Source organism: Antechinus flavipes, chromosome 5 (assembly GCF_016432865.1).
Source record: "Antechinus flavipes isolate AdamAnt ecotype Samford, QLD, Australia chromosome 5, AdamAnt_v2, whole genome shotgun sequence".
Lineage (NCBI taxonomy): Eukaryota > Metazoa > Chordata > Mammalia > Dasyuromorphia > Dasyuridae > Antechinus > Antechinus flavipes.
In genome coordinates this window covers 296,166,127-296,193,408 of record NC_067402.1, presented here as the reverse complement: position 1 = coordinate 296,193,408, position 27,282 = coordinate 296,166,127, and the positions used below count along the sequence as shown (strand labels likewise).

Below are 27,282 nucleotides of genomic sequence, written 5' to 3'. Positions count from 1 at the left end.
TAGAGCAGAGTGATCCTGTGTAATCCCTGCCTTCCCACTGTGTGCAGTCGCTTATTTCCAGGCACCAAACAGAATAGGTCGGGTCCAAGAACTTCCCTTTGGTTGAGGATCAGGGCATGGGTCAGGGAAGGGTCTAGGCGCCAGGATGGGGATCAACTTTGGAAGACCTCCCAGAAGGCCGAAGTTCAGCCCAGCATCCCTTCCCATGAAGACAAAACCTTGTGTACCCATTGGAGGTAAAGGTAGCAAAGACAAGTAGCATTGGAGTCTCTCTCAAGAGCATAATTCCATAGTCTTATAGATTCAAAGCTAAAAGGGGCTTTAGGTCCCACTCCCTTGGAGAGTAAAGGCCTCGGGAATGAAAAGGCCTTGACCGAGAGTCCACAGCTAAAAGCCACCAGCCAGGATCTGAATCCAGTTCTCCCAAATCCAGGTCAAGCGCTGTGCTCGGGACACTGGGCTTCGAAACCCCTCCATTTGGCTCGTAGGGCTTCTGAGATAGGGGCAGGAATTCTGGGAGTGGATTTACCAGGTGTGGGACAAGATTTAGCGTCCGAAGGGACAACCAACGGGAAAGGACAACGGTGATGGCCCTGGCAACGGAAGGTGAGGGGCCGCTGCTTGCCCATCTTCGGTATTACGATGCTTCCCAGAATGGCAACAGTGCTTCATTTATCTAACTGGGGAACTGTAGGTACTTCACTCGGAACAAGGAGTGTATTCAGAGATGACAGGCAGAAATGGTGCCATTTTACAGAAGATGCTGATGATACAGATGCATGGGTTATGTTATATTAGCACATTTCATGTTATATATTATATTACCTCCCTTTGCATTGTATCATATTATGTTACATTCTAGCTTAACCCATCCTATTATATTGCTTATATTATATTAGCACACTATATACTATATTACAACACATATAATCTCATGTATTACAATGTAGCACATTATATATTGCATTCTAGATTATTATATTCGTACATTATAGCACATATCTTAGAGTGTATCATTTTATCTCTTTACATTGTAGAGCACATATTACATCATTTTGTATTATATTACATTCTATCCTATTATATCATATATTGCATTATATTATATATCACTAATTACATAACTCTATATTGTTGTAGTACGTTACATCCTATTCTATCAATTATATTAGCACATTATGCATTATACTATATCAGTCTGTATTATATTATATCACATTACATTGTATTATGTCAGTATTACATAACGTATTATATATTACCCTACATTCTATCCTATCCTATTATATTAATTATAGGATACAGAGAGCACTTACAGGGGAACACAAAACTGGTACCTGAGCATCTTCATCTCCCGGGTTACAGATGGAGCAGGTGGGAGGCTCGGTCCATAGCGTGTTGGATCTGAAGTCAGGAAGATCTGAATCCAAATCCTGCCTCAGATACTCACGGGTCATGTGGCCTTGAGCAAGTCACTTACCTGCCCTCTGCCTCAATTTCTTCACCTGTAAATGGGATAAAAAGAGTAGCTCCTTCCCAGAGCAGCAGTGAATGCAAAATGAGGTGTCTGGGAAATTCTTTGCAAACCTCAGGGGGCTTTATAAGTGCCAGATGAGGAAACAGCTCACAGAGGGAATTCTTGGGCCTTCTCCCATCTCCATCCTCCCAGAGATTGGAGAGACTGGACTAGCCCGGAGTCCCCAGCTCCGGCTTCACGCTCACCCATTGTCCAGGCTCACTTCACTCTGCTCCCTTTGGGTGCAGGTCAGGAGAACCTTTTCCCTTAGCCCTCGGCCATCTCCCACCTCCACGCCTTTGCACCTCGGTCTGGTGCTTTTCCCCAGATGCCCCCTCACTGACATCTGAGGAAGGAGGCACTGTGCTTGCAGTCACCCAAAGCAGGGTCTGAAGAGTAATGAGTAGGAGGGAACAGAAAGTAAAGGCAGGGCCTTCATGGAGGACCCCAGGCCCCAGTGCTCTGGGGATGGGCCTCTGCTCTCCTTCCCGTTTCGGGCCTATGAAAACAGTGGCTCTGCTTTGGACCAGGGCCCTGGCCTGGGGCCCTGGGTCCTCCTCCGGAAAGGACTGAGCTTCCTTTCTTCCCACCCCTTGGGAGGAAACTCCCAGGCCTTGGGCCAGTAGAGAAAGCTGAGTCAGGGCCTCTGGCCACATCAGGGGGTTTCCCCTTTCTGACAGGAGAGACTCTTTCCACTCCCACCCCAGGGAGCTTCTGGCTCTCATTTGTGAGCCTGGGCCACTGCGGGGCGCCCGGGGCTTCCACCTGACCCCCCTGACCAATAGCCATCTGGCTTGGAGGTGTCCGGTATGGGGAAATGACCCTCCAGAGAAGCAGCTCTTCCCCACTGCATCGCCCCCCCCCCCCACCTCAGTCCTAAGAGGAGCTGGGCCCCCAGGCTAATACCCCTCTGCCAGGGGATGCCCTTCCGAAAATGGAAGACAAGCTCTTCCCCCTGCCCCGGTCACCCCCAAACTTCGAACCTCATGGGTTCCCCCCATTGCTGTCTTTCTTCCACTTTGCCCTCCCTTCCTCCAGAGCTCACCGGGGCTGGCCCAACGCCATCCCTTCCAAGTCCTGGCCATGTCCCTGAGTAAGGGACAGCAGCGCCCCCAGCTGCCATCTCACCCCAGAGGCTCCAGCGCCAAGGGGCTGCTGTCAGGCTTGTCCCCTGTGGGGTCTGCATTTGTTGTCCACCTGCCAGGGGGCTTTTCTTCAGCGCCTCGATGGCGATGAGCGTGTTTGTTCCTGAGATGCCCCACAGGGCCCAGCTCAGACTGTCCCTGTAGGGTGCTGATCAGGTGAAGATGGGCCCATAAAGGGCCATCTTGTCCTCTGAAAAGAGCCTGGGCTTGGAGGTTCCCCCCCCACACACACACACACGTGACCTGTCTCTAGGCCTCAGAGAGCCACATCTGTAAAATAGGGGTGATTATATGCTCGAGCCACCGACAACTTGGGATCTAAGGTGGTGTGTCTAGGGCATTGCCCCACAGCACTGACATTCAGAGGGTGTGTGGAGACTGCTAGGAAGTACAGAAACACCTTGTCATTACAAGCCTGGAGCTATTTCAGGTCTCTGTCCATGGGAGAGACAGAGGGACTGATGTCTCCATTTCTTTCCCCTTGACATTTGGGCACTGACTGCTTACGGCCACAGTGGTGACTTAGGGCTCAGCTAAAATGATCACAGGGACCTGCTTTTGGAACTGGAGAGGGTCATTCCTACTAGGACTGAAGGACAGGAAGGCTGGTGAATAGGGTCCTAAGTCTGGGGGTGGTAAAGCTGTCACTGCTGCCTCTCTCTGTCATCCTTTCCAGCTCCGCCATCTTTTCCACCTCTGCCACCCCTGCTGTCTCTGCCACCCTTGCTGCCTCTACCATCCTTGCCACCCCTGCTATCTCTGCCATCCCTGCTGCCTCAGCCACGTCTGCCGCCACCACCTGTGCTGCTGCCTGGCACAAACTCTGTGTGTTCCCCCTCAGAGATGACCCAGTTTCTCTCCCGTCTTGCTGTCACTAAGCTGCCTCCTGGGATGCTCAGTCAGACAGCACTGGGCGGCTTTCATTGGCGTCCATGGCACCGAGTTGGGTGTGGGTGAATTCCCCCCACCCCTGTGGCCCTGACCTCTCGGGCCCCTGCTCGGCTGCCCCTCCATAGTTGCCCTCTCCTTAGGGACCTCTCCCCTTGGTAGTTAGTCCTGAACCTGAGGAAGGGCCAAGAATATGTTCAGGAAGGTCCAAGTTAGGGAGCGTGGTGTCAGGGATATTGAGTATCCTGAGTCAACTGATTTGTCTCCTGTGGGCCTCCTGTTCACCTGTCAAAGGATTGAGCCAAAAGTTCCTTCTAGTTTGGACCCTGTGGGCCAGAGCCTTTTGGAGGAAATGCTACCGGGGTCCCTGAGGATGGAGGGAGAGAAGTGACTTGTGCTCTTGGAGCCAACTCGAACCCTAAGCAGACCTGGTTAAAGGACCCGCCTCCCGCGGCCCATGGGCCCAGCACCGGCCTCCTTCAGCTGGTGAGACCCGGCAGGGCACGATCAGAGCAGAGGCGGGCTCCCGAGGAAGGATTCACAGCCAGTCCTTCAGAAGTAGGGCCGAGGAAGGGATGCCCGTGGCCACCCTGTGCCCACACGGTCCCGGATGGAGCAGTCAGGGGCCTGGAGACCCCAGCGAGATGATGAGAGCGCACAGGAAGGGCTTTGGGAGCGAGCCTCAGGGCTGTAGGTGCCAGCTCTCCGGCTTATTATTATTAGTCATCGGACGTGTAGTAAGCCCCTGAAGTACGCCAGCCACTAGAGAGCCAGAGACAGGGACAGTCCTCGCCCCAAAGGGCTCACTTTCCTTCTGGAGAAGAGACAGTGCCTTTGTGCACATGTGTATATTAAAGAGAAGCAAGAGAGTCGGTGGCTGGGACGAGGGGGCCCACAAACCAAGCAGAATAAACCTCAAAATGTATCCCATGAGTAGTTAGATTTATCAGCACACCCTCCATTCTCCCAGGGAGAGAAAGGAAACGTGTATTACACGCTTACAGTGTATTAAGTTGGGTGCCAAGAGACCACTGGATCCAACGCGGGGGCCCTCTGGTCCCGGAGAGCCACAGGAATGGCGAGTGGGATGGAGATTGGCACGTCCCATCCAGGTACAACGTCGAGGGGGAAAACCAGCTTGGAGGGACTCGCCAGCCCCCCTCACGGCTTCTCCGGGGGGCTTGCTGCTTTTCCCTCTAGAATGCCAAGGGAAATCCTCCGGGCAGTAACTGGTTTTCTCTTCTTCTAGGACAGAAGCTTCTAGATTCTTTGGCCGAAACCTGGGATTTCTTTTTCGGGGATGTCTTGCCCACACTCCAAGCCATTTTCTACCCCGTTCAGGTGAATAATTTCAATGCAGTGACTTGGAGACGGGCCACTTGGGTCTAGCTAGCTGTGTACCTTTTTGAACCCCTTTCCCAACTAGGCAATGGGATGAGAGATTCTGGCACCGTCCCTTTCCTGGGATGCTCTAAGGGAACAAGTGCTGTGGCCAGTGGAGCAGCCACGGTGCACTAGTCGGGCAGTCCCCTGCCTCTGGTCCAGGCACGGGCTCGGGCCTCTCCTGTGCACGGACTTGGGGAAGTCCATTTAACCTTGGAGCAGGTTCTGTGAGATCCTCGGGGGAGGGGGAGCTGCGGCACCTCCCCTAACTCTGGCCCTCGTGTCTGCAGGGGAAGGAGCCCTCCGTCCGCCAGCTGGCCCTCCTGCACTTTCGGAACATTATCACGCTCAACATTAAGCTGGAAGATGCCCTCTCGAGGTCTCGGGCCAGGATCCCCCCCTCCATTGTCCAAATGCTGCTGGTCCTCCAGGTCAGTGCTCCCCCTGGGGTGGCTCTGGCTGCCGCACGTGACCCCGATGCTGCTGTTGCCCATGATCCCTCTCCCGGGGGCCGGGCCCTTCCCCTGCATGTCCGTCTCACCGGTGCCTTGCTGGGCCCATCCGAGGACTGATGGACAAATGGGGGTGAGAGGCGAGCAGGAGGTGCTCAGTCAGGGAGTCCGGGTGCCCTAGACTTTTCTCTGAGAGTCCCAAGGGAGCCATGCACTCAGGGGAGATGGGTGGGGGATCCCCGCCACTGGCTCTAAAGTACACATATAAACCCGTCACCCACTTGCTGCCAGGTCTGGGGATGGCACCGGGCTTGGCTATGCCAGTGAGAGAGGCCCCTGGGGAATCCCAGCTCGGCTGTGTTCTGATCACGGTGTCAGTGAGGGCGGCCGGACTGGGGAGGCCCGACTCAGTCTCATTCTCGGCCTCAGGAACAGCAGAAACAATGGAAAGGCCTCCGAGGAGGCTCATTCTGGGCTGTGGGCTCCCGGCCGCCACCCGCAGGTTTGTGGGCAGAGGCAGGATGGCCACCTGGGGGGTTTCTTTGGAGGCCAACAGCTGTGCCTTCCAAATCTCGGTTCTGTGATCCCAGGAAAAGCCCAAAGGGGTGGCCAAGCTGCAACTTGATGCCCACTGAGCACAGGCTCTGATCCCCCCCAACCCAGGCAGGAATTCCCCCTCCTATATCACTGACATGTGATCTTGGTCCTGTTTGCACACGTCTAGTGAAAGGGAGCTCATCCCCTATCCTGCCCTGATAGGTCTCGGATGCAGAGTCGGGACTTGGGTTAATCAACATGGTGGGATTTGAAGCGGACCCTGGGCCCCTGAAGGCAGACTTAAAGAAAGTCCAAGGTGGAGGGGATTTCCCGAGACAGAGGGGCTCTCCACTGGCCAAGCGCCCGTATTCACTCGAAGACTCCTGGTCAGCTTTCCCCCTGCCTCCCTCCCTCTAGCACCTGGCAGAGATCTGGTGCGTGGGGCATTTAATAAATAGCCCTGTAATTAATGGTGGAGCCCTCAGTACTTCTCCAGCCTCCCCTCGGGATAGCCCCTCTCTCACCCTCCTGCCCAGGGATAGCCCCTCTCACCTTCCCCTCCCCTGGGATCCTCTTGTCCAGACCAAAGCAACCAGGAGCCTTCACTCAGACCACCTGGCTGCCCCTCTCCAGATTCTCTCTAGCTCATCTAAACTGTTCTTAAGCCATGGTGTGCAGAGCCGGGCACAGAACCCTAGATGTGACCTTTCCAGGCCACAGGACAGTCGGCAACTTAGCACAACCCAAGGTGACCTTCCTGTTCTTGGTGCTGTCAGCTACCCCTCAAAATCCTGGAGAGCTGGTGGTCCACTGAAACTCCCAGAGCCTTTTCAGACAAGCAATAGTTTGACCTTACCTTCTGTATTCTTCCTTTTTCAAGTTTCAGCATCTTTCTGTTTCCCCACAATCAGAGGGCATGTTGGAATGGGATTCCTTCCCAGTGTGGCTTGTCACTTAAGCCAGGCTGCCACTCTGGTGGCTCCTCGCTCTCCCCACCATGGGCCCCCTTCCCAACAAACTTCCCTCTACCTTCTCAGGGTGTCCATGAATCCAAAGGCATCACAGAAGACTATTTGAAGCTTGAGGCTCTGATCCAGAAGGTGGTCTCCCCCTACCTGGGTACCTACGGCCTCTATTCCGATGACGGACCCTTCACACACTCCTCCTGCATCTTGGGTAAGTGGGAATCGGGCCTTCTGAACTCCACAGTGCAGATTCAGCTCGAAGCCCGGGTCTCAGTGGCTGCTTTTGGGAGGGAGAGGAAGAGAGGCAGGGAGGAAGAAATGGAGAGAGAGGAGACAAGAGAGGGAGAAAAAATGGAAGGAGGGAGGGAGAGAGAGGCAGAGACAGAGAAAGACAGACAATGAGAAGAGATGGGGGAGAGAAAGGAAGGGAGGCAGGGAGGGACAAATGGAAAGAAAGAGAAGTCATGGAGAGAGAAATGCAAGGAAAGAGAGAGGGAGAGACCGAGAGAGACAGATGGACAGTGAGAGACAGCAGGGGGAGACAGAAACAGAAAATGACAGGCAGAGACAGTGAGACAGATGAGGGCAGAGGGAGAGACAGAGAGAGGAAGGGAGGGAGGGAGAGGGAGTGAGGAAGGGAGGCATGGAGGGAGAAATGGACGGAGGAAAGGAGAGAGAAGGAAGGAGAAAGAGATAAAAGGAGGCAGAGAGCGAGAGACATCCAGGAAGAGACAGGGAGAGAGAGACGGGTGGTGGGGGTGGGGGAAGAGTGGAAGAGGCAGGGAGACAGACAGAGACACCGAGCGTGGGCTGGAGGTCATCTTTGGCCCCCGGCCTCCCGGGGTCTCCGAGAGATGTCCTGGCCCACCGGCCTCACGTGCCTCTGTGCTCTGTCTCCCCCAGAAAAGCGCTTTTCCCGGCGCCCCAAGGCAGGCGACGCCCTGGCCAAGAACCCGGTGGTCCGCTCCAAGAGCTACAACACGCCGCTGCTCACCCCGGTGGCGGAGTACGAGGCCGAGGGGCTGGCGGCGGGCGGCGCCGGCGTCCGCAGACACTCCGTCTCCGAGATGACGTCGTGCCCCGAGGCGCAGGACTTCGCGGCCCTCGGCGCCGCCCTTGACCTCGGCTCCCAGGGCTCGTCCCTGGCGGCCGAGGCCGAGCGCTCCGCGGCCCAGGCCCGGCCCGGGGGCCCGTGCCGGCAGCACCGCGAGCCCAGCCCGCCCTTCCGCCTGGCCCGGGCCGGAGCTTCAGCCCCTTCCTCCAGCCCCGAGAACCTCGTAGACCAGATCCTGGAATCCATGGATTCCGACTCGGAAGGGATCTTCATAAACTTTGACCGAGGACGCTCGAAGGCCGCGGGCTACGGCGTGGACGGGGGCAGACAGAGCGTCGTGTGACGGCTCCCGGCGGAAGGACCGCCCGGCTCGGGGCGAGGCCAGAACATGTGTCAGAGGCGGCCAGGACGCGGAGGGCAGCCTGCGCTGGGAGGAGGGGCCCGGGCACAACGCCCTCCCTCCGTGAGCCTCGGCCTCCTGTTAAATAGGGGGGGAAATCCCTGCCCTGCTGACCTCCCGGGGCCGACCTGAGGATCCCAGGAAATAATAATACGTGCCGAGGCACTTTGGAACTCTGCTGCACTGTGTGTAGGGTGTGTGTGTGTGTGTGTGTGTGTGAATGAGAGAGAATGAATGAATGAGAGAGACAGAAAATGAATGCGAGAAAGAGAGCGAGAATGAGAATATGAGAAAATACAGGAACCATTGGATGTATTTTTTCACTCCCTGAATTTCTCAGTCCCCTCCCATCAGGTTTTTTGCCCCTGGGCAGGGCTTCCCCAGGGGAGGGGCTTTCCCAGTGGATCTATCTCAGCGCTCCTGCCCCTTTCTCCCAGGGACTCTTCAACCTCGGAGCCTTTTTTTTTTTTTTTTTTTTTTGCATTCTCTATCAACTGATCACCAAGTGTTTTCCCTGCCCCTGGCACTGGGCAAGGCCCTGGAGATACAGATGAATAATCCAGCAGTTCTTGTCTCGATGGAGCTCACATTCTGCAAAGGAATATAACAGAACTATATTCAAGTAATAAGCTAGCCAAGAAACACAAAGGGGTTTTCAACCAGAAGGACACTAGGATTGAGTTTTTTGAGGCTCAGCCACTGGGCACTGGGTCGGTGAGCAGCCTTGTTCTCAGTCCAGGTTCACCCCAGAACCTCCCAGGAAATAGGAATATACCGAGGCTGGCCAGCATAAGTGGGTCACCCAAACACACACACCTCCCTCAGTCCCCTTTCAGGGTCAGCATTCCAGGAGAGACTCCCAGGGAAAGTTGAGAGGGAAGCCTCTCAACGGGGCAGCCAAACCCTGTGAACAGCAGTCTCTCTGGGTCAGGGTCACTCCCCTAAAAGTGCCCCAAAGCTCCCTGGTTATCACCCGTCTGTCACCAGGGACAGTAACAATCAAGATTTCCCACCCCTCGATCCCCACCAAACAAGTGCCCTCCATGCGTTGGGGCTGCTGCCTCCTCCTGATCCTATCCGTAGCCTGGCCGTGATGCTGGCAGCCTGGGCCCCCCGCCCCACCCCCAGCAGTGATAGCTCAGCCCAAAAATGGTCTCTGTTGCTGAATCTGTGACTGGAAACAGCTAAAGAAAGGTGCTCCTCTGGAGCTGGTCTCCCCTTCCTCCTCTCCCCAGCTCAGGCTGCCTCTTCCCAGGCTCCCTAGACACACGATGACAAAGAGGAAGGAACGTTCCCAGAGTAGCCTCCTTATTTATTGAGCAGGCCTGGGTCTGGCTGCGAGCAGCGCATGAATTTAGGCACAGAAGGAGTTTCCCTGCCTCTCTCCCAACCCCATCCAGGACTAAGGTAGTTTGCAAAATGAGGAGGCTGGGAACCAGAGCCTTGCCTTCCCACCTGCCTTCTGCACTCAGGCTGTGGTTCTCGATTTTCCCCTCACTGGTCCAAGTCCCCCACAGTCTTGGATACTTAAATAAAAATCCATGAATATAAAATGATTGTGTATGTGTGTGTGTGTTAAAATCCTGCCTGTGGATTCCATTTTCTGCAGTTCCTTTTACCAACATTTACTGCCTCCTCTGGGCAAAGCATTGGAGGGTTCCAGAAGTGGCAAACATCCCAGGTGATGAATGTGGGAGATGTACCCAGAAATGAGTGGTACACATTAGGAAATGAACAGACCTTAAAAGAGATGAAAGGCCCTGGAAAAAATGGAAAACTTGAGAAAGCAGTGCAAGTCACACAGTACAGGATTAATACGGACTTACTTGTGGGCTGATTCATCAACTGGAACCGAGCCTTGGAGGAAGGGAAGGATTTGTCCACAGGAGTTCAATGAAGCATCTTCTCTGAATACTAGCTCTGTAGGCATCCAAAGAAAGCAAAACTTTTTTTTTTGGGGGGGGGGGAGTCTTCCCAGGCTGTGATCGTTAATTAATTTCAGGAGGTGGGAAGCCCTGACACCCGGTGGAGGGTGAGATCACTCTCTGCCCAGGTGTAGATCCCTACCTTTTCAGTTGGAGCAGTCCTTGTCCCTGCTTCCTCATAAACCCAACGCTCTAGAGGCCTCCCCCAGGCATCGAGATGCTCAGGTGCCCATCTGTGGCTCCTCACGCTTGTTGAACAACTAGCTCATCTAGTTCCGGACTCATTCCTCACCAACGATGCATTCTCAGCCTTCTCATGCACTGCCTGGGGATTTATTACCTGGTGTTCGCCGTGGGCTTCGCCATTGATCTTTGGTGTTCCAAGGGGCACGGCCTTCCCACATCACTAAGAGAATATAAGTGTCATAAAGGAGAATTTCTGAATGATGCTTGAAAAAACAGTCCATTTCCCAAATGGGATCCAGCTCACTCCCTTCAATCCCAGATTTGTCTCATCACCTGTTTGCCTGCTGAGCCACTATTATGCTTACAGGTCACCTTGCAGGACCAGTCAGTCAGCTGTACGGCATTGCCTGGGAAATGGGCATTATTCATCCATTTAGCTTCCCCATGTGGATCATTAGTCCAGTTTCTTTTGAGCAGCCCTGGGTCTTGCTGAGGCGGCGTTCTGAAGATTAACATCATCCTCAAGCAAGAAGTAATTTGAGGGTCAGCACCTCCAATCACCTTCCCTTGAATCCTCTCATGTACACAGTAGATGCATAATAAATGCTGAAGAATGAATAGTATGGCATTGGGGGGGAAAGGGGAGGATGGATTTGGAGTCAGAAGACTAGTGACCTTGACGTCAACATTTCCCTTCCTGGGGATTCAGGCTGCTTGCTACCAAAATGAGGGGCTCATCCCGAATGGCTTCCTAGCCAGCGCTAAACCACATGATGTCAAGTTGTTCTGGGTAGCTGGGGAGGACAAATCCTGGTAGAGAGGGGTGGACACTGGTGACAAACACGCTTCCTTTTCTGCCCTTCTTCAGCTCTTGGCAGGGAACAAGGCACCTCTTGCTTCTCATAGGGCGATCAGATGTCTCCTTAGCTGGCAGTGTGTCCCCCTTTTTCCTGGCTGCAGAGAAGTAGGTGAAATATAAATGTTTGAGTATCCGGCCCTGGTTGTGAGAAGGCACCCTGAACTGTGAGTGAGATCTGGGGGAGGCAGGGGACTTTGGAGGTTGTAAACTTCTTGGGAAAAGGGTGTGCCTGAGCCCCTGGCTCTTCCTTCTGCTCCATGTGTCCCTCTCTGGGCCTCGGTTTCCCTTTTGATACAATGAGTGGCTTGGACTAAACTCTCAGGTTCCCTCCAAATACAACTAAAATGGAATCTTTTCCTTTCATAAATGAGGAAACAGACTCCCCCCAGACTTCCCCTGAGGAGAGGAAAGTTGTCTAGGGTCATCCTACAACTGCAGGACTTCAGGTGTTTTGATCTGGGCGGGACATTTCTCCCCCCACCCCCAGTGACTCCTCATTGTTGATCATTCTCCAGATAGTTGTATTATACAAGCTTGTGAGGGACCTTTGGGACCTACACGGAGGGAGCAGATTGAGGAGCTTGGATGAAGAACTTTTTCTACAAAATACAGATACCAGCTGTGCCTCAGTTTCCTCATCCCCAGAGGATGAAGAAATGCTTTTGTAGTGTCATTACTACCACCGTCAGGATTTTGGGAAACAAAACGAGGTAGAAAGACGTTGACAGAAAGGGGCATCTGGGCTCTACGAGTACGCCTTAGACCAAGGGCACCAGAAGCACGGAGCTTAAGGGGACCTCAGAGGTCAGTGTGCAGCCCTCCATTTTTTTATTCAAGATTTTTATTTTCAAAATCATATACATGGATAATCTTCAACATTCACCCTTGCAAAACCTTGTGTGCCAAATTTCTTCCCTCCCTTCCCCCCACTCTAGATGGTAACTAATCCAATATATGTTAAGCATGTGCAGTTCTTCTATATACATTTCCACAAATATCATGTTGCACAAGAAAAATCAGATCAAAAAGAGGGGAAAATGAGAAAAAACAAAATGCAAACAAACAACAACAGAGTGAAAATGCTGTCCAACTCTCCATTTTATGAATGAGTAAGAGGGATTTGTCTTTGGTCACATGGGGAATAAACGGAAGAACGACCCAACCCCCATTCTTGACCTCCAAAATCATCATGCTATGAAGAGTAAGGAGCAGGGCCAGCACTCGAACCCAGACCCAGAGCCTCCCCTGATACCCCTCCAACCAAGAGCAGGGATCACAAAACAGGAAACAAGCATCAAGGTTGGGAGGATTTCGGATGGAGGAGAGAAATCAGAGGAAGGTGGGCAAGTTCTGACCCCACAGCAAAAACTTGGTCGGTCGGTGCCCACGAGGTTGGGAAAATGGCAGAGCCCTTCTGCCCCTAAGTGTGTGATCCTCAGAAATTGGTTCTTAGATGTGGGTAAGAAGTGGTGACTGACTCTGATGTTAATCTGGAAGCCTTTAGTCTTCCAAGCGCCGGAAGGTCTGGGATTGTGTTTGTGGAGGCTGCTGGGATGAGACGAGCTAGCTAAGGGGGAGGAGAGGCTATGTCCAGATGAGAGCAGATAGGCGGAAGTGGAACGCCCAGGGAGCTCTTCCTCCTCCTCCAGCAAACTCTCCAAGCAGCAGCTATAGCTCCCTGAGGGGGTCTGAGGAAGGACACCTGATCAGATGGGATTTGCAACAGATAGAACCCAAAAATCAGAGAATGACAGGGACTATCAATTTGTTCCTGAACTTCTCTGGATAAAGCATGTTCATCTAGATTTAGATGATGATACTTCAATGTTTTTCTGGACTACTTTTCATGGCGGGCTCTCCCTCTCTAGCTGCTGGTGACAATTAAGCAATCACCCTGGAGTGGTTGAGAACAAAAAGTGAGATAAAATGGCAACAGTTTTGAGAAGTAATTTTAATTATTATCCCTGTTTTGTGTAGGAGGAAACCAAAGAGCAAGAACTGCTAAATGACATGGGGCTGGATGTTTCCATGGCTAATAAGTGCTGCTGGTGAGCCTAGAACTTGTGTCTCACACAAACACACACACTTACACACTCACATACACAAGTGCTATGGGATAATTAGAAGAAATTAAGTCTGTCACAAGCACGTTGAAAACAGTCACACATTGACTGTAATAATTGCAGTCATTTCTATAGCAACTCTCAACTAAGAAGAACATGTGAATTCATCATTATTCAAATGCCTGCTGCTGGTGTTGGAAGTGTCTGATCCATCCAGAGCTGTCCCAAATACAGGAAGCTTGTTATTGTGTGTGTGTGTGGGGGGGGGGGGTGTGTAAGAAGCTAACAAGGGAAATATTTTGGTGATGATAATCCTGAGAAATTCTAGGAGCAGGATTTCAAAGTGACCTTACCCTTCGGACCCATTTATCAGTCGGCTATTTGCATTTACTGTGCATTTATTAAATCCCTAATGTAAGGAAACCTTGGATTGGGGGCAAGACCAAGCTAAGGAGGGAATCTTAGGAGCCCTCCCTGAGCAGGGAGGCAGACAGTAGCCACTTAATAGATGCTTATTCCCTACCATCCATTCCCCTCTGTAAAACGCGACCAGTCTCTGGCATAGAGATGATAAGACACTCAAGTTTCCTCAATTTGTTTCCCTGAAGGCTCTGCCACTCGCCCAGGGCAGACCCTGCAGGAGCCCAAAGCAGCTGGTGACCCAGCTTGTTCTGTGATTCTGATCCAGAATCTTCATTCTGACTTGTTTCCTTTAGCCCCCCAGACAGCTTCTTACCTCTGACTTGGCTCTCAACCATGGCTCTCACTTTCCTTCCCTCCTCTCTTGTCTGTCTCTTCTTTTTTCCTTCTCTTTTTTCTCACTCTCCATTCATTCTTTCTTTCTTCTTTCCTTTTCTTCTTTCCTCCCTCCCCTCCTCCCTAACTCATACATTCTTTTTTCTTTCTTCTTCCTTCCTCTTGTCCATCTTTTTTCTTCCTTCCTTCCCTTCTTTCGTTCTTCTTCCTTCATTCCTTTCTCTCTTCCTCTTTTCATTCCAGCCTTCCATTTTTCTTCTTCCTCTCCCCATCTTCCTTTCTTTCTCTCCTTTTCCCTCTCCTCTTCTTCCCCTTCCTGCTCCTCCTCTTCTTCCCTTTCCTCCTCCCCTCCCCTTTCTTTCTTCCTCCCCTCCCTCATCTTCCTCTTCCTCTTTGCCTTCCTCTCCTTCCTCTACTCCATTTTCCTCTTCCTTCTTCTCCCTTTTCTTCCTCTTCTTCTTCCTCCTCTCCCCTTTCCTCCCCTTCCCCCCTTTCCTCTACCTCTACCTCTTTTTCCTCTTCCTTCTTCCCCCCTTTCTTCCTCTTCTTCTTCCCCTTCTTCCTCCCCTCCCCTTTCCTCCCCTTCCCCCCTTTCCTCTACCTCTACCTCCTCTTCTTCCTCTTCCTTCTTTCTCTTCTTTTCCCCGCTTCTTCCACTTCTTTCCCCCATCTTTCCCTTCTCCCCTTCCCCTTCTTCTTCTTCCCCTTCTTCTTATCTGTCTTCAAGATCTTCCTCTCTTCTCTCCTCTCCCTCAGGAGGCCTTTATCTGCCACAATCTGCCGTAGGGAGGGGTGTTTGTCTGCTTGCCTCAGGTGTCCCTCCCCTACTCCAATCCACCCTCCACTTAACTGTCAAAGGGATCATGTAGGCTGGCCACATGCCACCCCCCTCACCCCAATTCAGTGAGCTTCCCTGGCTCCTTAGTCCCTTCCAGTCTACTACCCAATCTCCACCAAGCCCCCTGCAATCCCATGGCCTGGCCTTTCTGCTGCCCCCCCCCCCCCCGACTCTACCCTCAGGAGGGAGGTTTTCCTCACTGACAACCCTTCTCTTCCCCTTAAGACTACTCCCTAGCTGTGTGAGACTGGGCCAGTCATGTCACCCTGTTGCCTCAGTTTCCCCATTGGTGAAATGTCAAACCTCTTAGGAATCTCCGCCAAGCAAACCCCAAATGGGGTCACGATCATGGCTGAAAATGCCAAATAGCATCTTGTTTGCACACTGTGAGTGGTCTCTTCTTCCCTGCCTCCCACTCCTTAGACTGAATCCTCTTGAGGGTTTTCTTTGGGGATATTTTGTTTTAACTTTCTGTGTCCCCAAATGTTTAAGTTTCTGGGCCACAGTAGGCACTTAATAAATGCTTGTCTTATTGAGGTGAGATCCCTGGCAGGACTTTTTATCTGTTCATGAAGCATCAGGAGGAAGAGAAAGATAGAGGAGGAGGAATCACCTGACCTAAGAGGGCCCCTGACTGAAACAGGAACCCCAGAAAACTTGACCCCAGGCAGCGGTCAATGGCAGAGGCCCCGTGGCTTCCCTCTTTTTCCAGAAGTGCCCAAGGTTACCCAAAGAGAAAGAAGACCAGCTGGCATTTGAAAGTCCACTGTAAAATGGGGACCACCTGGACGAGACCCTGACTCCCTCTCTTTCCCCGCCTGTGCCTCTCTGGCTCGCCCTCCTTTTTCTTTTTGCTCTTTTCTTTTAGTCTGTAATTCTGGGCCTCCCCTCCCACACTCTGGCAGATACAAATCAGATAAAGGAAGAAAGCCCGAATCTTGCCTTCTGCCTGTCCTGCTTCCTTTTTTCTGCGGTTGCCGAAATGCAGACTTCTCCCGGCAAGCACAGATTACGCACTGTGAATGAGGGCAGGTGGGAAGGGAAAGGGGAGCCCCCTAGATAGCCCCCTAGATGGGGCAAAGAAGCAAGCCCCCTTCCCTTCCATCCCACGGGCTCCAGGATGCATCTTGGTGGATTGGCAATGATAGGACAGGCCCCCGATCTTTTCCTTTTGGATGATTCCCCCTTAAGGCTCCAGCTCCTGTGAACCGCTTCAACATTGGGGTAATTGAATGGGCTGGCACTGGCCTGGAGGCAGCTCCAGAGTCCTATTATGGAGAATGGGGGTGGGGAGGAGGCAACCCCAGGATGTCCTTATTGACCTGATTATCTCACCACTTAGTCTTACCATAGCTCTGTTTTTCCACAACCTGTAACCAAAGGGAGTTTTAGAAAAGAAAATGAACAAATTGTTCCCCTTTCAAGGGGGGCTGATTTTTACATGGATAAAATGACGTTTGCATAACATGGAAAAGGTCAAACCTGATTGAAGCGATTACGGTCCAAGTCGGAAAGGCCCTGAGAGCAAGGAATGCCAGCACCCCACAGACATCACGCAGCCCAGGGCCCTCAGTGAACAGGGGCTGCTTTGATGCAAACCCTGGCAGGCGTTCCCAGAAGTGCCCTGGGCTCTCATCCCATCTCTAAGGTTCACAGCATCCCCTTGACCCAGTTATTTCATCTCTTGGAGCCTCAATTTCCTTAACTCTAAAATGATAGAGTGAGTTCCTCCCAGCTCCTGAAGCTTGGCTAAAGGGGTGGGAGCTTTGAGGAGTACCGGCTAGCACATCAGGCTTGTGGACTGGCCATCAGAAAACTTGCCTTGGCCCTTCTGAAGGAATGGCTCTCAGGGGATAATGGGTAAAGAATGGCAACTGAAGACTAGAAGCTCCCCCTCCCCCCATTAGGTTGAGGATTGTATGAGGCAACCTGGGGAAGAAGGGAGCAAGCTTTTATTCCCAGGGGTTCTCATTTCTTTAAATCTTGTTGTCATATTCCTAGGATCCATGATTTCTTCAGTGAACGGGGGTGGGGGTGGATGAGAGGGCCAGCGGTGAGATCTTCCCTCCATCCTTTGCATCTCTTTAATTTCACGTCTTGTGGCCAGAATATTTTTCCCCCTCGCGAGACCCGGCTGATTTGCCCATGGACACTGGAAGATGTCCGTTTTGATGGGGCCAGAGTGTCTCATGATCTTCTGGGTTAACCTTCAAAAGCCCAGATGACCTCCCTGACATGAAGGGAACTTCATGTGACCACTTTCAAAAGTCCATGCAGTGACTACTGCATGCAGAATAGAGCACTGAGCTGGCAATCACAAAAGGAAACATTGAGTCAGAAGCATCTTCTTGGCGCACACAGCCCCTAGTGGGAAAAAAGCAAAAATATCGATCGCTTTAATATACGTTGAACATGGATAAATTCAGGAGAGAGACAGAAACAAGTGTGGCCAGAAGTCCGGCAGGCTTCCTGAAAGAAAAGCCTTGACAGAAGGATGCCCACCAACCATTCTCAGAGAAGGCATTAACTCAAACTGACTGGGTCTTCCTTCCAGCCTCCTTGCATCCCCCGGGCTAAGGCTGGGGGAAGGGGGAGGGCTTGTGTTGATCCCTTGAGGGCAGTCTCTGCATATCCCTTTTTTGGTTCTTTAATGTTTTCCTTTTTTGGTCTTTTAATCCTAGAGGCTAACATAGGGTCATGTACACACTGGGTGATTAATAAATGGTTTTCCCCAGCAGCAGAGTTGGAACTCAAAGGTAGGCTTCCTACTTAGGCACCCACCTAGGCTACTTATATTGCTCTTTCAGTACAGAGACGGGAGTACGCTCGGAAGCTTTATTCCTGAGGGCTCTGCTGATCACGTGCTTTGTCCCCCTGACCCTTTTTTTCCAGCCTCAGTTTCCTCATCTAAAAGATGTGGAAGGGGTCTAGGAATGAGGAATTAGCCCTATTCTGTAGACTCCCCCCAAAACCCACCAAGGACTACAGGGGAGGTAGTTTACCGGGATCTTGATTTCAGAGACATTCAAGAAAAAGGTCCACAGCCATGACAGATGGTGAGAACGGTGGGCAGCCCACCGAGCCCTGAGTCCAAATGCCATTTTTTGTAAACTGAGGCTGTTGGACTTGCTGACTTCAGAAGCCTTATACTCCGAGAAGGCTGGAGGGCTGCCACAGAACTTCCTTTACTAAGTCTTCAGGAAGCAGGGGCTTGGCTGGCCTGGGTGGGAGGTGGGGGTTCTAGGAGTGGGGGCAGTTCAATGGCTTCTGGGTCCGTCCCAACATTCAGTTTCTGGGCATCTCCGACTCAAATTTCTCCCGCCTTCCTCCTTCTGTCTGGTCTCCCTCCCCTCTTGGACCAGGGACCCTTAGGGGAGTGGTCCCGGTTGGGGCTCTCCAAGGTTAAGGAAATCGGGACAAGGAGATGAGCCAGGGCAGTCTGGGAGCAGTGTTACTGGGCCAGACGGGGGTGGGGGTGGGGAGCACGGGGAGGGCGAGGAGGAAACCCGAGATGTGGGGGAGCTGAGCCAGCTAGGCTCGGCATTATCGCAGAATGCAGGAATGTGCACGCGGACCGGCCCCGGAGTCACCTCCTCCATCCCATCCTCCTCCAGTCCCGTCCCCACTCACCCCACCGGGGCCGCAGGAGCAGGTGAGGAGCCCCCGGAGTGGGGGTGGGAAGAGAGACACAAAGAAGAGTCCTTAAAAAGAAATCCCCGTTCTGGGGGGTCCCACTCATGCCCCGTGTCTCTCGATGCCCCTTTCCCCTCTCATCCCCCCCTTTTAAAAAATTTCCTTTGTCTTCTTCTAGACCCCTTCTCTCCCTCACTTCTTGCTCCAGCCGTTCTCTCCCTCCCCTCTTTCCATCCCTCCCTCTGTAGCGCCATCTCCCCTCCTCTGCCGTCCCCTTCCAAATTTCACTCCGGTCGTACCACAGTTCCTTCCAATCTCCAACCCCGCCCCCGCCCCCACCTCCGGCCTAGGAAATAGATTCCGGGCTCCGCTCCTCCCCCATCCGCTGACCAACTCGTGCCCCGAGGCTTTAGGGAAGGAGGGGGAGGGGCGTCGCTCACCTGGTCCGCCAGGTAGGCGAGCCCGCACGTTGTCCCGGACCCCGCCGCACTCCTCAGGTCCCGGCCTCTGGGACTCGCGGGGCTGGCCAGGAGCCACCCTCTGGAGGACCAGGTGAGCCAGCTGGGCCGGGCCGGGCTGGGCCGGGAAAGGAGGACGTGGGATCAGGCACACTTGTTGCTTCAGCAGAAGCGGGTGCGAGGGCTGGAAGATTATTCCCGAGAGGGAGGGGCCGTTCTTCTGTGGTCATCTGGCTGGGTCATTTGTCCCCGCCGCTATTCTTCCCTTCCCCTCCTCCCACGGGGGACCCTGGCCCGTTCCCGGTCTCCTCCAGAGTTCCTGGACTCCAAGACCGAGCTGCAAGGGACCTCGACCTCTTTTTCCAAAGCCTGGGGAGGCTGGGAGTCCGAGGAGACTGGAGAGAGCTGCCGGGGCCGGCAGACATGGTCCCATTCATTTCAGAGGGGGAAAACTGAGACTAGGAGATAGGAACAGCCGAGAGCTTTACCAAGTCTGCCATAGTTTCGTTTTTGTCTCTGCGTCTTTGCGCCCTGCAGAGGACCGGGCTCCCCGTAGGTGCCTAATAAGAGCCGTCCCCATCCAGGATCTCCTCGGAGCCTATTATTTAGCCCTTCAGGTTTTAGGAACCCTCCTCTACAGATCGGGAAATGGAGGCTCAGTTAAGGCTCATTGACTTTTGGCCCCTGGCTAGTGACACAAGGAGCAGGTGGCTCTGGGGCCCCAGGCTTCCTGAATTCCTAGCAATCTCCACCCACAGATGGTAGGATAAGGCACTTGGGCCAGGGGAGGGAGTGTCTTAACCGTTTTGATGGTAAAATGGCTCCCCCCACATCCGTCTTTTAAAAGGCTGTTGCTCCGTTGGGCTTTAGTCCCGCACCTTCTCAGCCTTGCTCTGAGCTTGTGTGGCCGAGATCCCTGGGGTACCTCCACCCCTGCCATGCCAGCCTGGCAGAGGAAGCTAAGAATGAAATGTACCAACATAAGTGGGATCCCATCGACACTGGGTTCTAGGCTCTGTCGGAAAACATTAGATCAAGAAGTAGTGAACTTTGGATAAACTGGACTAAAAGCACCCCTGGCCCTGGAAATCGGGAGTCCCAGCTGCCAGTCCTGGCGCACCTCTGGCGATCTTGGGCACCAATCATCATCATCATCATTGTAATAAGCATTTTTCTCCAGCTTTAACGTTTACAAAGCCCCATTGAATCCCTTCTCTCCTTCTGTCTTTACTTATCTTTCAGTAAGTAGGAGCATCTCACTTTTAACCCCCATTACTGAATAAAAATGGGAAGGGATATGTCCTCTCCGCTCTTGTTCCCCACCTGCACCACCTGTCACAGTCATGGATGTTTTAGCGCTCAATGAGAAGGGAAAAGAGAATCTAGAAATCGATCCGTAATGGACCATACAGTTGCTCGGAAGGCTCCAATTAGGGCATATTTTGAGTCTGACGCTCACCCTGATCATAGAATTGAGTGCACTGACAGTGATCGCACAAAAGTAAGCCCTAGATTAAGATCGAGACGTGTGTTGGGTATGGGTAGTGGTGTTCAAATTGTTAGGACGATGGAGAGGGCTAGAACGGGGGCAAGAGTAAATACTGGAATTTGGATCTTTTGATCTAATTGGATCAAATAGTTGGAAATGGATCTTTTGAAAAGATATTTTTACTTTTAAAATTCTGGACTTAAACATATGCAACGAGACTTCAACATACAAAACAGAGCAGGAAATGGGGTCTGTCTAGTAGGCAAATTCTATTTTCTTCCTTTTAAGTAAGTGATATAATGGCCTTGTCACTTGGTCTGTGTTCCCTCCCTCTCTCCCAGTCTTCCCACTATTCTCCTCTGTACCTGCAAGTGTACTTTCAAAAGCTAAGTGGTCCCAGCCTTGGGCATGCTGAGCTTCTCAGGCCTGCAGAATCAGAGGTGCTAGACTGGTTCCCCAAGGGAATAATTTCTTGTTCTGCTCTGTCCTCCGATTCTAAAAGATCCCAGCTGTTTTTTTTTTTTTCAAAATTCTTGAACCCTATCGAGGTTCTTTTTTAATTGGTCATGTCTTTCAGGTGGCCTAACAATTCTAATTGGGTGGCAGAGCCCATTTCTGCTGGATGATGAAGTCCAATAGCAATCCCAGCCCGGGAGGTGTTAATCAGGCTTCTGTCGAGAGCACTTTGATGCTATATTCAGCTTTTAAGAGTTTCGGCCAAGGTTCTGAGGACATTGAAATTTGGTTGAAGTCAGTGGATGTGAATTAGAGCTGGGACTTGCAGCAAGTTATTTCTGGCCTCAGGGTCCTCCCCTGTAAAAGGAGGGATTGGACTAAGGGGACTCCCCCAGGAGCCTTCCTTCCAGCTCTAGAGCCGGGATCCCACGGTTTTCTTAGATCCTCATGGGCCATGTGCTTCTTTTCTAGAGCTGCCCGATGAGAGGCGATCTGATGACCAGGAAGGACTCCTGTGCTCCACTTCCAGCCTCCAAGCTGGACTGGTTCCTGCTGAAAACATGTCGGGGACTGACTTGGAAGCATTAGCAGAGATTGGTAAATGCCCCTGATTCTATTTCACTCAGTGTCCTGGAAGGTTCTAGGGCCACCGTCCCAGACAGGTATAAGCATCAGAACCTGTATCATTCTGCTGTTTTCTATCCCCCGAGTGCCTGATGGGAACCATGGGGCCAGGACTTATAGGAGGGAGCTCTCATTCTTTCCCAAGGGATAGCTTTGGCTTCTCTGCCCATTTTAGAGATAAGGGAAACAGAGTCAGAGAAGGGAGGGTCTAGCCCAGAGCAGAAACTCAAACCCAGGTCTTCATCCTCCCATGAGATTGCCTAAGAGGCCTATTCAATGGAACTCAGCAAATTAAGCCAGCATTTAGGAGGCACCTGTTGTATGCTGTGCTCCTGGCTGAGCCCTGATCTCTGAGAGACATGTAGTCTGGATAAAATGCAGCGCTTGGGCCTCAGGGAGTTTCCAGTCCAGGGAGCTCTTCTCTAGTCACGGATGCTCCTGCCCCTGGACACAGACATAGGGATGTTCAAAAGCCTCTTAAACAGTCATCAGTGGCTTCCCAGGACTGGTGGTGCCTGAAAACCCCCCTTGCTTCATCTGGGAAAGGGTCACGTGGTCGGCACGGGCCAACCAGAGAGTTTTTCGGTTGCTTTTTTGTCTCCATGTTGCATCACGCTGCACGCTGGGTTAGCCTTCCCTGTTACCTGACTTACCCATCCTTCTTCAGGTGGGCCCCAAGAAAGAGACAGTGGAAAGAGCTTGAATTTGGAACCTGAGGACCAGGGTTCAACCCTGGCAGGATCCCTTAAGAGGCCATGGTGCAGAATGCTCTGCAAGCATCCATGTGCAGGAGATCCTGGAGAGATGCCCGGGATGAGGATTATCTCAGTGCCTCCCTTCCCTGGGCAGTAGTCCTGAGATCTGGAATGGGGTCTCTACCTCCTTTCTATGGGGGTGGGTGGTGGAGCTTATGGTCCTTTCCAGGACCTCTGCTTCCAGAAGCTTTCCACCCTTCAAGGCTTATTTCTTGCTGCAGAATTACGGAAAGATGAGGAAGCCTCCGTTTTAGGAGTGCCAAGGATGTCGCTTTTGCCCACCCCAGCCTGTGAAGACTCGGCCCTGGGCAGGGACCATCCCTACTATGATGTGGCCCGGCATGGGATCCTCCAGTTAGCAGGTATATGGGGTTTCAGTGAGGTTGGGAGGCTGGTGCCCTGACCCCAGGAGGGCCTCAGGGCTTTAGGAGGCTTTCAGCAGGGGCTGGTGGGTCCCTGGGGAAGGAGTTTCCTATACCACAATTTACCCAGCCATTCTCCAGTGGATGGGCATCCATTCATTTTCCAGCTTCTGGCCACTACAAACAGGGCAGCCGCAAACATTTTGGCACATACAGGTCCCTTTCCCTTCTTTAGTATTTCTTTGGGATATAAGCCCAATAGAAACACTGCTGGATCAAAGGGTATGCACAGTTTTGATAACTTTTTGGGCATAGTTCCAGATTGCTCTCCAGAATGGTTGGATTCGTTCACAACTCCACCCACAATGCATCAGTGTCCCAGTTTTCCCGCATCCCCTCCAACATTCATCATTATTTTTTCCTGTCATTCTAGCCAATCTGACAGGTGTGTAGTGGTATCTCGGAGTTGTCTTCATTTGCATTTCTCTGATCTACAGTGATGGAACACTCTTTCATATGAGTGGAAATTGTTTCAATTTCATCATTTGAGAATTGTCTGTTCATATCCTTTGACCATTTATCAGTTGGAGAATGGCTTGATTTCTTATAAATATAGAGTCAATTCTCTATATATTTTGGAAATGAGGCCTTTATCAGAACTTTGAACTGTGAAGATGTTTTCCCAGTTTGTTGCTTCTCCTCTAATCTTGTTTGCATTCGTTTTGTTTGTACAAAGGCTTTTTAATTTGATGTAATCAAAATTTTTTACTTTGTGATCAGTAATGGGGTCTCTAGTTCCTCTTTGGTCACAAATTTCTTCCTCCTCCACAAGTCTGAGAGATAAATTATCCTATGTTCGGGGAAGGCGTTTCCATGAGAAGAGCTCCCCAAGTGCAGAGGCCAGAAGCAGCCCCATACTAAAATCCCCTTCTCTGAATGTTTCCCTCTAAACCACCCCCAGGGGCTTGGTGGATCTTGGCTGGCTCTGCCATGTCGGGAAGTTTCTGAGGGGGGACCTCATGGACCCCAAGGCCTACCTTAAACGCCTCCCTCCCCTCCTCTCTCCACCGGGGGAGTCGCTGGGAGATGAATTGGGTCGGGAGTGCAGACAGTCATTATAAGTCTGGCAGGAAGAAGAGTTTTCCATTTGTGTCCTGGAAGGAGGAAAGGCCCACCCTGACAGTTACATGATCCCATGGAGATTGAGGGCTACCCAACTTCCATGGGGAGCCAGGGTCCCCAATTCTTTCTCTCTTATATCCTATTCCTCTGCAAATGCACCCTCTCCAGACCCCTGATTACCTGAAGTAGAGAAAAAGGCAATTCAGCCAGCCCCACCAGCTCCCCCAAACCTCACCCAGCCACCCCCAGACCCACCAATTCTGGGTGTTTAAAAATTCCCTCCTGTGGTCCTTTAACAACAGTACTGAGTGTGAGTCAGACCCCTCTCCCAGAGGAAGAAACTGGCTGAGACTCAGTGCAGTGGAGAGAGTCTCCTAACTAGCTGGCCTGGATGGGAGTCCAAGCGCCCTTCAGGGCCTGCTGCCTCCAGAGGGCACATTCAGGGCAAGACCCTGTCCCACTTCTCCTACCCAGCTGAGCACCCGGTTGTATTCCCCCTCTGCTCCCCTCCCCGGCCTCCTCACCTGCTGTGGCTGCTGGCTCAGGTCCTGCCCAGCCTGGCTCCCCCAGGTCTCAGATGAAATGTGAGAGGGCTGAATCTTCTCCGGCCACCTTTCGGTGCAGGTGCTGGCTGCTGTGCACAAGGGACGCCTCCGTCATCATTGACCCGGGGGATGGGGATGAATGGTGACTGCTGGGGTACAGGGGAGTGGCTCCAGGATGCCCCTTTATCCCAAACGGCATTCTCTGGGTTGAGGTGAGATGCTGCCCAGGAGAGGTGCCTCCTCGGCCTGGGCGTGAGTGCCACCCAGAGCCGATCACCGGGAAGTTGGGCAGTGGGCTGCCCTGGGGCGCCGAGGGATGGCCAGTTCATCTTTGGAGCCCACTGATGGTAGGTGGGCTGGAGGGGCCTCCCAGAATCATTGAGTCAGAGAAAAGCTAGACTCTCGCCGCTGTAGAGAAGCAAGAGTTTGGCCAGTCCACAAGCAGCATGTTATAGGCCATAAGCAGAGCCAGAGCATTCGGGTACAACAGAGTCCCCACCCTCAGTGAAGGCAGGGTCCAAGAAGTGGGAGCTTGGGGCCCCATGGGAAATCCCCCAAGGCCAGACAGGGCAGGCTGGGAGGACCTCCGAGCCAGCCAGCTCTGTTCCTGCCTTGCCTCTCTTCTTCCTCTTGTTCCTCTTCCTCCTCTTTTCTTTCTCTTCTTCCTCCCTCCCTCCTTTCCTTCTTCCTTCCTTCCTTCCCTTTCTTCCTTCTTCCCTCTTTTTCTTCCTTCGAACCCACTTGAATTGAATGAGGTTTTATTCTCTGCCTTTCTTTTATTTCTCTTCCTTTCATGTCTTTAGATGCCTGTGCATGCACATGGATGTGTTTCTACATACACACGCACACGTATGTGTATGTTCATAGCTCCCTGCAGAGCCCCTGCTGTCTCCCCAGTCACTTGTTCCCTTTCTGAGAACACGGAGCTTCGTCCTCTGTGCTTCCCTTCCAGAGCCCGGCTCAGTGTCTGGCGCACAAAAGGCCCTGGTTAAGTTCTCGTCCTTGACACTTTGGTGCCGACCTTGGAAGCCCTTGTGCCAAGGTCTCTCTGTCCTGTTGCCAAAGCACTTGGATTCTGATGTCATTTATCCTTCACCCCACGTCCAGGATAATTAGGGCAGCTCTCATTGTCCCCCCTTTTCAGATAAAGACACTGAGCTTCCGCAGTTGTGTGCTCCTCTTCCTCCCCTCAGTGCCCCGGCCTTGGGGCCGGAAGGAAAGGACAGACACCCCCAGTCCTGGAAGAGCGGGCTTAGCAGAGTTGGGCCGGCTTTGCCAGCGTCACTCAGGTCACATTCCCACCTGGATCCCTGCCCCCGTCTGGGGTGTGCACAAGCCAGAAGCCGTGTCACTGAGATCCTCCCTGGGGCCCCGGTGAGCAGGGTAAGGAGGCTCCCTCAGGGACAAGCTCAGGCTTCCCAGCTCCACTCTGATCCACAGATCTTCTTTTGGCTCTGCAGGGGACGATAACTCAGGAAGACGAGTCATCACCTTCAGCTGCTGCCGAATGCCCCCCTCTCACGAGCTCAACCACAGCCGCCTTCTGGGGTAAATCTGCCCGCTCTGCCTCTCTTGTGTCTCCTGCCTTCTTCGAGAGAGGTCGCTATCCTAGATGCTCCCATTGCCGAGTAACACAGGATTTAGCAAGCATTTATGAAGTGCCTGCTGTATACCAAGATCTGTGCTGGAACCTGGTAGAAATAAGTCTCCCAAAGCTGCTAGTCTTGCCTTCATGGGTCTTACAGCCGAGGGAGCCGTAGCAGCCGGCACTCTCCTGTGTGCATTTCAGTCTCTGCTCCGTACCTCGGATCTCTCCTGCCCATCCGGGCTTCCACTCGGACTGATTTTTTGGGTCCTAAGTGGAACTGAGTTGTCTCCTGCAAGATACTCCCCTGCTGAGTTTTCTGATAGCTTTTGGACGCCTATGGGAGGGAGATCTTTGCAGTTGGGGTGTGTGTGTGGGGGAACATGGTGAGTTGATTCCACCATCCCGTCTCTCCTCGTACCCTGGCCAGATACCTGAAGTACACCCTTGACCAGTACGTCGAGAACGACTACACCATCGTCTACTTCCACTACGGGCTGACGAGCCGCAACAAGCCGTCTTTCAACTGGCTCCAGAGCGCCTACAAAGAATTTGGCCGGAAGTACGTGTGGGGGCTAGTCTTGGCCGGGCGGGGGGGACTGTGGCAGATCCAACTTGGCTGGGGGGAGATTGCTCCTAACTGAAGAGTCTTGTCCAGAGCCACAGGATGACTTGGGGGTGTTCGGGGTTCTTTTTATGCTGCCCACCATGTGGGCGGGCAGGACGGTGACTCACTGATTCCCACTAGCCGAAGCCTTGTTGCCCCAGGAGTCCAGAGCCTAGAGTCTGGACTCGCCCTTGTGGGTCTCTTACGGAAGCCCGGGACAGACTCCTTCCTGTCTGTGTAGGTGCTTTCACAGAAGAGCCCCCATCGGAGTACTCACATCCCTCTGTGTTTCCTCCAACAGGTACAAGAAGAACTTGAAAGCCCTTTATGTTGTGCATCCTACCAACTTCATCAAGATCCTGTGGGCCATTTTCAAGCCCCTCATTAGGTGCGTCTCCATCCCTGGGGCTGCCGGTTGGGCTCTTTCTGTTGGGATCATAGGCAATGCCGTTGCCCCAAGAAAAAGTCTCCCCAGAGCCTCCCTTGTGTCCTCGTATCTCACATCCTCGCATTTGTCCTGCTCCCAGTGGGACCCCCAGCAGAACCTAATGGCGCCACAGGCTTGTAGCAGAATGAATGGACATTACTGTCCACCTTTGCCGGATAAGTCCGGCGTTGCTCCCTAGTGGCTGGGATTGGAAGCAGCTGCACATGAATCACAAGGGAGAGCTGCTTTCTG

General features: G+C 52.5%; 2 protein-coding genes and 1 long non-coding RNA gene across 6 annotated transcripts in view; 2 read left to right on the top strand and 1 right to left on the bottom strand.

Moving 5' to 3' along the window:
- The window catches only part of PRR5 (proline rich 5), a 47,931-nt gene extending 38,038 nt beyond the window's left edge, over positions 1 to 9,893 (top strand). For all 3 annotated transcript variants that reach the window (XM_051962915.1, XM_051962916.1, XM_051962914.1), the window contains 4 exons: positions 4,799 to 4,890; positions 5,223 to 5,363; positions 6,959 to 7,097; positions 7,790 to 9,893. In XM_051962915.1, coding sequence (XP_051818875.1) covers positions 4,799 to 4,890; positions 5,223 to 5,363; positions 6,959 to 7,097; positions 7,790 to 8,283 — 866 coding nt within the window. In that variant the 3' untranslated portion in view covers positions 8,284 to 9,893. The remainder of the gene's footprint in view (positions 1 to 4,798; positions 4,891 to 5,222; positions 5,364 to 6,958; positions 7,098 to 7,789) is intronic.
- Positions 9,894 to 16,897: 7,004 nt separating this feature from the next.
- LOC127539004 (uncharacterized) lies at positions 16,898 to 19,028 on the bottom strand. The gene is made up of 2 exons (XR_007947805.1): positions 18,598 to 19,028; positions 16,898 to 17,331 (listed from the first exon to the last, which is right to left on the bottom strand). It is a non-coding gene; the product is annotated as an uncharacterized LOC127539004 (long non-coding RNA).
- Positions 19,029 to 19,041: 13 nt separating this feature from the next.
- ARHGAP8 (Rho GTPase activating protein 8) overlaps positions 19,042 to 27,282 on the top strand; it is a 30,346-nt gene continuing 22,105 nt past the window's right edge. For both annotated transcript variants that reach the window (XM_051962912.1, XM_051962913.1), the window contains exons 1-6: positions 19,042 to 19,152; positions 21,475 to 21,600; positions 22,604 to 22,744; positions 25,872 to 25,959; positions 26,427 to 26,558; positions 26,905 to 26,991. In XM_051962912.1, the coding sequence (XP_051818872.1) occupies positions 21,564 to 21,600; positions 22,604 to 22,744; positions 25,872 to 25,959; positions 26,427 to 26,558; positions 26,905 to 26,991 (485 nt within the window). In that variant the 5' untranslated portion in view covers positions 19,042 to 19,152; positions 21,475 to 21,563. The remainder of the gene's footprint in view (positions 19,153 to 21,474; positions 21,601 to 22,603; positions 22,745 to 25,871; positions 25,960 to 26,426; positions 26,559 to 26,904; positions 26,992 to 27,282) is intronic.